This window comes from Lissotriton vulgaris, chromosome 6, assembly GCF_964263255.1.
Source record: "Lissotriton vulgaris chromosome 6, aLisVul1.2, whole genome shotgun sequence".
Classification (NCBI taxonomy): Eukaryota; Metazoa; Chordata; class Amphibia; order Caudata; family Salamandridae; genus Lissotriton; species Lissotriton vulgaris.
In genome coordinates this window covers 928,700,844-928,714,287 of record NC_141694.1, presented here as the reverse complement: position 1 = coordinate 928,714,287, position 13,444 = coordinate 928,700,844, and the positions used below count along the sequence as shown (strand labels likewise).

At 46.1% G+C, this 13,444-nt stretch overlaps 1 protein-coding gene across 2 annotated transcripts in view; it reads left to right on the top strand.

Moving 5' to 3' along the window:
* The first annotated feature begins 9,854 nt into the window (after positions 1–9,854).
* Positions 9,855–13,444, top strand: part of DTD1 (D-aminoacyl-tRNA deacylase 1) — a 711,214-nt gene continuing 707,624 nt past the window's right edge. Inside the window, exon 1 of one of the 2 annotated variants that reach the window (XM_086926909.1) lies at positions 9,855–10,113. In XM_086926909.1, coding sequence (XP_086783035.1) covers positions 10,071–10,113 — 43 coding nt within the window. In that variant the 5' untranslated portion in view covers positions 9,855–10,070. The remainder of the gene's footprint in view (positions 10,114–13,444) is intronic. The other variant, XM_086926910.1, reaches the window with a different exon arrangement.

Sequence of the window (13,444 nt, the reverse complement as noted above, 5' to 3'; positions counted from 1 at the left end):
CTTAAAAACACGCCAACAACACATAACAAAAGGCCTGTCCTTAGTGCCCTAAAGTGACAACTTCCTTTTTTTTTTTTTTTGATGTGTCTATCAACAGGACAAATAACAGCCGAACATATAACAAATAACACCTTTCCCAACTTCTTTCAAAGCCAGGGTGGGTGGGTGGGTCAAAAACACGACGCCACCGCTTCTTCACTCGCATCGAGTGACGTCGCCCTCCCTCTCCCTCCCCGCGCCTGGACAGCCCCTCCGACCCACCCAAACCTCCAATCAGGTCTCGTGAGGATAATCCCATTGCGCGAAATACCCCAGGGGAACACCGGCTCGTGCCAAGTTCCCCTGGGACCCATCGCGCAAATAAGGACTCTCACACGACTCAGATTCAGTAGCATAAAAGGTCACTTTTATTATTAGGACAGCCAAAGACAGACCCCGCAACATTATCTTTATTCAACAATATTTTGTACCATTTCCCCAAAACCTTTTTCCAATTGTTTACATTTCCATTCCCCAATGCTTTATTCTTTTCCATCAATCCATAACTTATTTTCCATATCCAGATTATTTCCATTTTTCCTTTTTCTTTCCCACCTACCCTCCCAACCCCTCCCCATAGAGAAAGGATGAATCCGCTCTAGATTATCCTATCCCTTAAAAACACGCCACCCAGGAAAACCTTTGAGTTTACCTGCCCCACCCAAAGTCTCAAACCACCCAGCCAAATCAAATGCACGTACATTTTCCTTTGTTTGCTCAAACAGTTTTTTTTTTTTTATATTTCTTTCTGTGAACACCATAAATCCACACACCACAAGTTAGCCAAAACATCACGTAATTCCATGAGGTAGTATGCTTGCCCCATCTGTGACAGATGCACCCCATCACTTCGAAATAAATGTAGCATTTCGCTGGAAAAATGCTCATGAGCCAACACCGTTATGCCCATAGCCGTGCAGAAAATTTTTAGAGCCCTGTTCAACTTGCGGCGAGCTTTCTCCACAGTCGCATGGACCCGTGCACCCCTCCATTGATGTCTATACACGAACTCAGTCCAAACCACCCGGGTACCCACCCAACTGGTTTTAATGACCGCTAAATCCAGCTTCATTTGTTTAATGAGCGTTAATCCAGACAAGTCCACCAGATCGTTTTCACCCAGGTGTATTATTAACAAGTCTGGAATTCCCCAAGCCGCAGCTAACTTGGAGAGCAAGGGAAATAAATCCTTCCATTTCATTCCCCCCACACCTTTCCATAACACCTCATGGTCTGTGCTATACAAACCTAAACCTCGTCCACAAATTTGCTGTTCAGCAAAAGTTGCAGAACATTTAACTATGGAATGTCCAATAATCCAAGTCCTCTTTTTGCGAGGGAAATCCAGGACTCGACCTGTGATACAAAAACCAACATTACTATATAACCCCACAACAGTTGCATTACAATCTCACATATCTGTAGCATCAGTTAGATTTCCAACGCCCTATGCGTTGTAAGTCCTCCTTCCCCAAACCCAACTTAGCAGCTTCAGTAGCCGCACCTATTCTAAAGGAGTGCATACCAAAAAATTTTGGATTTTCCCCCACCAATGCCAGAGTTTTTCTCAGGACCGCCAAAAATTGAAAACAGGTCAACTGATCTCCTTTCTTATGACAAAATATGGCTCCATCACGAAACACTGCAGACTGTAGAAATGCTACCCACTCTTCAACAGGGCAACAACCCACCACCCCACTCTTTCCCAAACTCACCAACATCCCACTCCCTGTTTGGTCTGTCTTTGACTGTCTCAACTTAATGTGTAACATTTTGTCCCCTATAAGGCAAACATCCGAAGTCTGAATCCCAACTTGGTTTCTTAACCCCAGTAGTTCCGATATACAGAACGCTCCAAAGAAAAGCCACACCATACATAATCTAAAACGTACTAACTCCCATGCACTATAACAACACTCAGGCAGTACTCCTAAAATCCGCCGCAACAAATCAAATGTAATGGGATCCCTCAACTGTTTTGCATGCAACTTACGTTTTCCAAAACCTTTCAACATTTTCTCAAAAGGAATCCGATCCGAACTCTACTTTCCCCAACAATAACTGGCTGTAAAATGAAATACCTGCAAGTTTGCCTGAAATCGTCGTATGGGACAAACCTTTGTCCATTAAATATAATACAAACTCCAACATAAACTGTTCACTGTCCACTGCTGTACCGTCGTTCCCCCGCTCCGAAGCATAGCACAAAAAGTCAGACCACGCTTGCTGATAACTCCGTCGCGTGGACTCCCCTATAGATTGCTCAACCAGTTCTGCAATCCTCATTCCCCCAGGTCCCAGATGTGCGTAGGGATCGCTGTCTTGTTTCTGTCTGCTCTGGGCGCCAACTCCCGGAACCTCTGCCAATTGCAAAGAGATAAAGCGTCGGCAATTGAATTGTTTACCCCAGGAATATGTTTTGCCTTAAAAACAATATTCAACTGAAGGACTCGCAACATGAAAGCCCTCAACAACTGTAGAACCCTCACATCTTTTGCCCGTTGCCCATTCACCAAACTCACCACCGCCATGTTGTCTACATGAAACAACACACAGCGATCCTTAAACTCCTCACCCCAAACCTGCAATGCGACCAAAAGCGGGAAAAATTCTTAGAAGGCGATGCTACGACCTTGCTCCAACCAATGAGCCGGCCAAGGCTCCGCACACCACCGTCCCTCCCAGAACAATCCGAAACCTTGGGCTCCCGAAGCATCGGAGAAAAGTTGAACTTGCCAGACCGTGTCTTCATCCACAAAATTGACAGACACTCCGTTAAAATCATCCAAAAACCTCAACCATATAAGCAAATCCTCCTTGATTTTTTTTGTCACTCTTATGTGATGATGGGGGCAAAGAAGCCCCCGCCATCGCAAAGCCAAGGCGCCTGCAAAAGGTTCTACCTGCTCTAACCACTCTGCATGCGAAAGTGAGGTAACCCAGAAGCCTCTGGACTTGACGTAATTGTAATTTCTTCATTCCAACAACTTCCTGTAGAAAAGACCTGATCTCTTGCACCTTGGCCAAGGGCAAACGAGCCACCATTTCTGCTGTGTTGATCTCTATGCCCAAGAAAACCAATTCCGACGTCGGACCTTCCGTCTTGTCTTTTGCCAGCGGCACTCCAAACTCACCTGCCATATCCTGAAAGCAAGACAAGACCTTATCGCAATGACCAGTATCAGCCGCACCAACAAACAAAAAATCATCCAAATAGTGGCAGACTGCTGCATGCCCAGAACGCCTAATAACACACCATTCCAGAAATTTGCTAAAGGTTTCGAATAGGGAACAAGAAATCGAACATCCCATTGGTAGAACACGGTCCACATAGTATGCATCATCAAAGTACATTCCCAAAAGCTCAAAGTCCATGGGATGAATGGGTAACAAACGAAAGGCTGCCTGAATATCGCATTTTGCTAGTTGCGCTCCCGCACCAGCCTTGCGAACCATCTGTAAAGCGTCGTCAACTGATACATAAGACACCGCCGAATCCTCTGACGATATAAAGTCATTTACTGACTGCCCTTCCGGCCATGACAAATGATGAATAAGCCGAAACTCACCTTGGGCCTTCTTCTGAATGACTCCAAGAGGCGATACCATCAAATTTGGCAAGGGGCAGTGTGAAAAAGGACCAACTATTCTACCCAATTCCAACTCTTTCTGCAATTTGCTTCGTACCACATTAGGCAATTCCTTCGCTGATTTGAGGTTATCGGCCCAGCGCAACACTCTAGGACCTTGATACCCAATACGAAAGCCTAACCGAAAACCCCAAATCAGTTTAACTGCCGCCTCACTATCCGGGTATATCTCCAGGCACCGCATCATCGCTTGCAGCCTAATTGGGGTAGGAGCCTTTTGGTATAAGTGGTGGCAGAGCACCTCGTCCCCTCTGTCCCCTCCCATGATCCCCTTGTTGTTGGTTAGGAAAACACTGGAAGATGGCATGTCTACCCCCACACTGTGCGCATTAGTTTTTGAACTTGCAATATTGGCGTACACAGGAGCCTCGATTGAAACCCCAACACGCTCCCGTGGTAGGCAATTGTCCTCTCCCCACTCCTCCTGCCCCCACTGTGGCGGGACGCTGCAGAAAGGGCCGATAAGTTATTGGTAAACCACTGGCCGTATGTATCGTGTTAGAAGACGGGTGCCCAGACAACCATTGCAACCACAACTCTTGGTCCACCTCTCCCCACGGCTTATCATGAAAAAGACTCACCCTAGCCCGAAACTCTTCATCATAATCAGGGCTCCCGGTTTTATGGTATTTCTTTTTTTGCCATTTCCGTCTGTATTTATCCATATTTATTTTTTGGGCACTTTTTCTGTATTTATCCATATTTATTTTTTCCACAAGTAAAAGGCAATGCTATAGCTAGTATTTTTCCACATTTATTTAAATTGACATTGCACACATGCACTCACTTAAACTAGCGATTTGTTGGGGCTTTAGCAGTGCTTTAAATGGTCCAGTACTGAGTAATTTGAAAAGGAGAGTACATGTGCTTCTCAGTTCTGCTATAAAAACACTTTAGGATAGAGTACAAGCACTTATCAAGAGCAAACATGTGCCTACGCTTCTGTATTTCCATCTAAAGCCACCTGTCACAGGCACTTAACTCTACCCCCTTCAAAGGAACTGCGCCCCCTCCTCTTGGAAGGATGGCACCCTAAATGGAACATGGATTAAAAGTGTGCACAGTAAAACCCCAGTGCTGTACACATGCACTTTTATTGTCCTGTCACTTCGTGTCTCTTTTCCCCATGGTACCCAGACATGCAGTGTATCACACAGCTCACACCGGTGTAAATGGGGACCATCAGTGAGAGGGCACAGTAATAGGAGTCAGACCTCACCCTAATGCACCACAGACCCCCTTCCGCTTGCGCTTCTTCCTCACACTGCGTGCTATAATGTATTTCATTAGCACATTATACAGACAAGGATTGTACCCCAGCCAGCGATACAGTAACAATTCGGTTAGATATAGCGCCAAATGTAGCATGCCGTTTTTAAGTGCTGTAAATTTAACATAACCGGATGGATGAATCTGGCTTTTAGGGCGAATTCAAACTCTTGACTCATAAGGCACCACATTTGTGAGCGGTGAGTCTTTAGTTTGCTGAGCCTTCCTGACAGCTAGGTGCTTGTTTTTCCCCACCGCCTTTCTCAGGTACTCTTATTAAAGTGTCTCCCCCAGCTATTTGCAATTTACTTCTACTCACTATTTGCAGCATGGAAACTCTTGTTGTCAAGTTGCAAACAATTTATTCTGGTTGCATCTTCTTAGTGAAGCCTGGCTGAGGTGCAGGGAATCGGAGGCATCACAACGTGTGCTTTGAAGCCAGGTGCTTGATGCATAGTGCTGCCTTTTCTGAAGGGGGAATTTGGTGTAATGTCATAAAATGCAAAAGCTGTCCCCTTCCTCGTTTAGTTGTTCTCCTTTCCAGTGCCCCTGAATTGTTGCAGTGGGTTAAACCACTGTATCAAACAAGAAGCCAGTATTTTGTAAAATATACGAACCTTTTTCGCCCTAAATATATACATATCTAAGCACTAAAACAGTGTAAGTGGGAACCAACATGCACCGAGTCGATATAGAACTATTTTGTAGCAACGATTAACTGGACATGTTTCTCTTTTAAGCACTTGGGAATTTGAAACCTTGCATGGTCCACTCTGCAATTCACTCTTCCCTGGTCGATAAATGTCTTACTTCTACATTTGGTAATAGTAACCCTTCTTTCTAAAGTGAAATGGCAATACTAAGGTTGTTTGTGTGGCAGGAAAAACAGTTATTATTTCTAAGTTGCCTCTTGTTTCTCTTATGCTTCACAGTTGAAGTACTTCTGCACTAAGGCTTAACATAGGTCAGAGACGGACGTTTTGTAATTAAGAATTACCCCCCTCACCCCCACGCAGTGCTCCGTGTTTTAGTCATAACAGAAGGAGGCTTCCTCTGCCTCTGACGCACACTACCTTATCCATCTTTTATATCTACACCATCCGTAATGTTTTACTGTTGGTAACACTACCCAGAGGACGGAGGTAAAATTAAAGGAATGTGCAAGGCTGGCTATGTGTACATTTGTGACAAAAATAAAAAGCTTTGATACGGTCACTTACAAAGTGGGGACTTGCTGTAAGGACCGCTGAGGGGTGCTTGTTGCCACATATGCTTCCCCATTCAGGAGTTCCAGTTGGGGGGGGGACAGTCAAGCATGTACAGTTGTGCCAATGCGCAAGTTATGTTCAGGGAATGAGGCATGCACAGGAATTCAGCACTTGCCTTCGTCTCGCAAATTGAGTGAGTTGCTAGGTTTCCTTTCTAAATGACCAACATACTTTATTTCTTGTACAGCGAATAAGACATTAATTTGTTTTAAGCCGTGTGCTAGGATGCGCTGCTGCAGCACTGTGAAATTAAGTGCTTAAAACGTGCACTGTATGGGGCCTGGGACTGGGAGTCAGGGGCGTTGGGAGAGGCTACGGCATGGGGTGACAGAACAATAAAGCATCATTAACAAGTAAATGGTCTTGAAAAGACCTGTGAAGTACTCGTGCAGCTGTGTGTGTGTGTGCGCCCAGGAAGGAATTTCAAGCAACAGGAAGGGGGCATGGCGAAAACTCTGGATTCCAGCGCGGGTACATTTTCTAGTATTTTATCGTTTCTACATATAAATACAGACAAAGGAAATATAGATTTCCGTCTGTATTTATGTGTAAAAATCCGTAAAAACGGAAAACCGGGAGCCCTAATCATAATTCAACCAAGCATATCCCCCTGCCTGTAAATGTGCTCTTCTGATGATATCTATATATTTAAAAAGTGAAACTGCCCTTTCAGGATAACGCTCACAATAAACACTGGCATAAATAATGAAAGCAGCCGTCCAATTCTCTATTGTTTTTGGCACTTTGGGGCGACGGGACAATTCCAGCTCCTCCTCCTTAGAACCTTCTCTGGCCTGAAGGTCTCTATGTAAAAGGCGAAAAATAGCCACATAATCGTGGCTCCAAATCCTTTGCCTCGTTCTCTGTGACAAATGAGTGCCTAATGGCATAGCCACCCCCATATAAGGCAATTTTGTACGGCCAATCCCTGGATTCTCACTGTGTAAAGAGCTGCTTACTGAGGACACCGGGCTCGCCCCTCCCGCCCCATCCTTCTGACCCCCAGACCCCGCAGTTGACTGCGGCGTGTCCCGCTCCCCAGACACCAACTCTTGACCTTTTGCCAACACCTCATTTCCACCCTCCCCAGGTCCAACACCTGAGCCGCCTGCTAAAGGCCGTGTCCACGCAGCCCACCAGTCTGCCTTACCTGCTGGTAGCTGTGAAGCCCTTTGATGAAATTCCTTCAGACCATCATGCTGATGATGTCCGCCGCGTTTCATACTCTCTGAGGAGAGAACCGCTCCAGATCTCTGAAATACACTAGCAGAGGTGAGATGCCCATACCCCACCCCTCCCGACACCTGGCCGCCCGAACCAGCCGCCACCTCAGACAACATCCAATCTCTTGGATAAATTTCATTTTCTTTATCAAAATCATCATATTCATCATCATGCACATTTCGAAGCTCAGAACCTCCAAAACTCGTGCCTGGCATAGAGCCAGCACCAATGTCGACATCATGATATGTTACCTCAGACACAGGCCTCCGTTGAAAGCGCCTGGCCGCTGGCCCAGAATCCGCACCAGATCCGCTTCGAGAAACACGCCCCGCCCCCAACGCTGCACTACCCTGCGCTGTGACAGGAAAAGAACTCCGTACCTCAGACATGGGCCCAGAGCCCGCCACAAAGTTCCCGCCGCTCCAGCGAGGAACCACACCATACCTACCTTTTACCTGTTCCGACGGAGTACCAGAACCATGTTTCTGGCGCATATCAGCATGGTTCACCCAAACCCATTGACCTTGCTGTGGACCAAAACCAGAATCAAAATCCACCCGTGGGTGACGAGGTGGGGGCCTAGATTCCGGAAACAACTCAAAACTTTCGCTAACATTGCTGCCAACCCCACTCCCAAAATGACCCCCTTCCCCACCATGATTTTCCCCAGTTTGCTGCTCCCACAAAACACCCTCAACCATTTGAAAGTCATACGAAACACCAGAGGAATGGGGCTCCTCAGAACCAAAGACTGCGTCATTCCAAGCCCTCAGGGGGCCTCTAGGCTGAGGTAACACGACCTCCTGACAGTCTGAGAACGCACGCAGATGACGCCAATTCTCCACCCATGGCGCCTTCACACTCAACCACCTCAAATTGACCAAAATCTTCCTCTTCACTGTCACTGGAATAGTCTACTACAGTAGTCTTCTGACCCATGAAAGAAATCTGTGGTGCAATGTCAACTCTACCGCCTACATTAGGCACAGCGTATGACGGTTGGGATATTCCTCTTGAGACTGCAGTTTCCAACCGCAGAACCGACACAGCTGGCGCCTGAGACGTTGTGTCAACTCCAGAACTGTTCTCACTGAAATGAGCCTCTTCACCTAACTGTATATGACGCACTCTAATGTCCAGAGCCAGGCTGGCTCTACCTCCTCGCCTTCCTGCCCGTTTCCTGGCTTGGGGTGCAAAGACTAGCCGACTCCCCCTCACGACACATGGAGTTGAGGCAGAACGCGGGGGTAGGGGTTTCTTCCCTCGGCTACTCCTGGCCGAAGATCTCGCTCTTCTCGGTCGCGCAGCTGGCACAGTCTCCACACACAAAGACTCTGTGGAACTACCTGCTACAGACCTGCAAGCAGCAACAGCTCGACCCACTCCTTCGGCTGCTAAGCGACGAGGACGCTTCACTTCTACAGGAGTCTCAACCACAGCACCTGGCCGTAATAAATCGGTACGCACAACAGCCACAAGGGCTCTTGTGGCTTCTCTGGCAATATCTTCCACTGACATGGCTCGAATAACCAAAATGCCGTCAAAGAAAAACAGCTGCGGAATGTAAATAACGAAAAGCTGACAGGAATTCACCTCAGCTGACTGTCAAAAACACAACGCCACCGCTCCTTCACACGCATCGAGTGACGTCGCCCTCCCTCTCCCTCCCCGCGCCTGGACAGCCCCTCCCACCCACCCAAACCTCCAATCAGGTCTCGTGAGGATAATCAATTGGGCAAAATACCCCAGGGGAACACCGGCTCGTGCCAAGTTCCCCTGGGACCCATTGGTAACTCTAAACACTAGTATCTGTAGTAGACCTATGTACTTACTACTATCAGGGCCGTACTGAGAACCAAAACCGGCCCTGGCAAAGTGCTCGGCCGGCCCCCTGGAGGGGAGGTTGGAGCTCTTTGCCGGGGCCGGTTTTCGGCCGATTTTGTTACAGGGACGATTTTGCAGCTATGCTGCAAAAACGACCCTGTAACAAAAACGGCCCCCACCCGTGCAGCGCACCGGGGGATTGCCCGGTGCCCGCAACTGCCAGTCCGGGCCTGACTACTATTCTTATGTGAATTTTTGTCTTTTTACTATGGATTTTTTTATGTAACTTGTGTACTCTGAAGTACATATGTAATGTAACTGGTCCTTTTGTAAAGCGCTCTGACACCTTCGGGTAAAGTTCGCGCTATATAAAATCGCATTAAATAAGATAAATCAATAAGGACAACCCTTACGTGGGTATATTTGAATCAGAACGTCAGTAAAAACAAGGTAATTAAAAAATCCTGGGTAGAGTAATAAATAATAAGAGTAAAGGAAGCAAACGGGTGTAAATATTTTTAATTGGGGACGGTGTTTACAGATCCTAAGAGGCAGGAAACGTCAACTATTGAAACTGCCCGAGCTAGAAAGTTGTTCTGCAGCACGTGGATGGTTTAGGTTCACAAGGCGTGCACGGGCGGTACTTCTAAGCTGCTCTGATGTGGACTTCCTCCGCTAGGAGGCGTCACCGGTGCTTTGCGCGCTACACTCCAGAGCGACAGTGCAGGAAGCGCAGATCTACCAGCTCTACCGCAGCCTTCGCTATTATCGCACCAGCTGTGACCGCACGCACAGCATGAGGGCAGTCATTCAGCGAGTCACCGCAGCTAGAGTCACAGGTCAGTGAGAACAGGGAGCCTACAGGCTAAAGATGCCCACACACCTCCAGCTGAAAAGCATGATTTCAATGCTCCGGCCATAGACAGCGAGAGCAGACTGTGGCTTCTAAATGTTTATGTCTTCTCCACTAATGATTATATTTTTGGCGGCCATTTTGAAAATAACTATTTAGATATAAGTACAAGGAGGATTAAGTACGAACTCACATTTTCTACTCCTTTTTTTTCCGACAAGGGCAACTGAACAAAAATATTTTATTTTAAATGAACAAGTAGAAATTTGTTATTTTATGTTAAACTTGAATTCAAAATTAGCTCGCACAGCAAACTTCCGCGTACTCCGTTTCACAATTGACATGCTGACATAGCATGTTCAGAATAGGCTTGGAAACCCAAGATCGTAGTACAAAGTCTCCGGTTCATGTTTCTTGGACATGCCGTTCGATCTGAAGTGCTTTTTTCCCTTCTTCTGTTTCTTTACATCTGAGACTTCCTTATTCCTCTATGGTGACTCGTTAAGTGCGAGAGCTCAGAGGCCTGGCGGTCATAACGCAAACAGCAGGGTCTTTAATAGTTGTACCGGCAGGGACTTTAAAATACTGCAACCCTTCTAAAGTGGGAGTGCTCCCTTTTATGTTATCAGCTCTATAACTTTCAGTGACATGGTTGAGAGTTCTGCCTTGAAGGAAACGTGATTCGTATTGTCTGGGGGAAAATAGTACCAGCAGAAACATTTAATTTGTCAGCCTCGCCTTCAGAAGCATTCACGTTTTTACAGTCTCTCGCCTACAATCAATTTATAGGTGTTCGTTTGCGAATTACATATTGTCAACCAGGCGCACGACTAGATCCATGCTTGAGGGTGGCTGGGGCCGTGAAGGTGTTGTATGGAAAGCTAAGATTTTGAATGGGTGGGGGCATAGCCATCTTAAAACATTGAGGGGCAGATTTATGATGCCCTTGCGCCTCTTTGCGCCGCAATTGCGTCACTTTATTTGACGCAACGGCGGCGCAAACAATGCGCCCTATTTACAACGTGACGCATCTAGGAGATGCGTCACGTTGTAAAGTCCTGCGCCATAAGGAGGCGTTCCTGCGCAGGGGGGGCGTTCCTGCGCAGGAACGCCTCCTGAAAGTGGCTGAGTGAAATCTATGAGATTTCACTCAGTCACTTTCAGGCCAATGCTGCGTCAAAACCCTACTCCTGCATGAAGCAGGCGTAGGTCTTGATGCAGCATTGTGAAGATGGGGCACCCCGAGCCTTGCTGGAGCTGCGTCGCGCTTGCGACGCAACTCCAGCAATGCGCCACCTTTCCGGCACAGATGCGTCACGCATCTGTGCCGTTTTTGCACCATGGTGCGCCGCATTATAAATGCAGCGCACCATGGGTGGCGGAGCTGTGGCGCACTGTGCCACACATTAACTTGCGTATCCCCAGGGATGCGCCAGTTAACATAAATCTGCCCCTGAGTTATAATTACTCGTGAGAACTCTCCTGTTAGTATGAAGTGTTGTGTTTTAATACTGTGGGCTAAAATACCTGGCAGGAAGAGGATCTGTTTCTGTGACAGTAAGTGGCAAACGGGGTCGCCTAAACCGAGGTGGCCCAGTTGAATAGAGTTTACAATATCTTCCTCAAGATATCAGTGCTAACTCCCACTACCCCAGATATTTTAGGCAATTGCTGTGCTGCTTAGGCATACTTCGTTAGTTAAGTTCTGTTCATACTATATTTAACACCATACAGCACCTTTAAATTGCGGAATGAAGTAAATAATTTAACTCACTTGCTGTTATGGGAAGGATGTTCAGTGTATAGATCTTATTTAACATTCAATGCCGACTCTGTACTCTGTTGTACTACATGGTAACCACAGGTTTTAGCTCTCGTCAAATAATTTTTATTTTGATGTTTTTAGGCACTTGAAAAGCCTGAATTCGTCCAAGTTTAAATAGATGTTTGCGGTAAACAACACAACGCAAATAAACCAAGCACAAAGTGTCAGTATAGTGCCCTTAAAGAAAATACAGATTCACAAACTTGAAACTGACCCAAGCACACTAGTAGCTGGCGAATATCAAATATTACCCCAATGTGGCAATACCTGCTGGCAGTTTGTCAAGAATAACTTATTTACAACTCAAGCTTGTGAAATGTATACCCGTTTTAATTATGGCACGACAAGTGTGTTTCATCATCATTCTTGAACAAGGCAAACAAATCATGAAGTAAGGCTCTTTCGGGGAAGGATATGTAGTGGCATATCAAAGTCCTTGCAGAAGTAATGATATATGCATAAAACTTGCTTTTAACAGGAGAGTTGGGACTAAATAAGACACAATTGAGTATTGTTGCAGACATGCTGCGATGTACTGTGTAGCAGGAAGCAGGAAAGTATAGACAATAAATTGGCCATGGAAATCGAATCCTAGCCTCACTTACCTTATAGAGATATAGGACTATCTATTCTCATATGGAAACAGGTACTCTGACAGTAAACACCTGGACTTATTTTTCATTTCAAGCACTGCCTGCCGTCTAACAGAACATTCTCCCTTTAACCATCCTAAAGCATTGTGAAATACATGATTCCTCTAACCCAATGGTCTGTGTCCCCCCAGCAGCCCTGTTCCTCCTCTCTACCTACGTGTCCTTTTCAGCTGCAGTCACACAGCAAACCGTACGTCACAGGGGAATGTTGAGTCCCACCATTGACATTGTGGAACAGATCGTCGGTCTCCTGGCTCTCAGGGGCGCTCTCTGAATTCCCTATTTTCTCTTGACTAGTGCTTTTATTTCTAACTCTGTTACTCCAGTTACTCACTATCACTCTTCACATCTACTTCTTTCCCTCTTATCTTTCCTTCTGTCCTTTTCTGTTTACCAGCATTATTTTTTTTCCTTGCCTCCCGACCTGTTGGTTAGTCACCTGGGGCTGACTATCCGTGGAGCACTATTTCTTCTGTCATAAGGAAGACCACTCCATTCCACTCTTGATGCTTCTTCCTTATTTGTTCTAATTTGTCCCATCCTTTCCTCTTTCTTGGTCTCCCTTTGGTCGCCTTCTGACCCCTTCAAGTGCTTTCAGGTGACCATACTGATGCTTAAAGAGTTATATTATTGATTTTTCTACTATTAAGACAATGTATGCGATCCCCACAGGAAACCAAACAAACAAATAATGTCATAGAAATATATATCCCATCATTTTTTATCACACTACAAATGTCCATGGGAGAGTAGATTTCTTAAGTGGGCTACACATGGTTTTTGCACCCAATATTCCATATCAATTCAGAAATTTGTCATAGATAACTGGAGGATGTGCA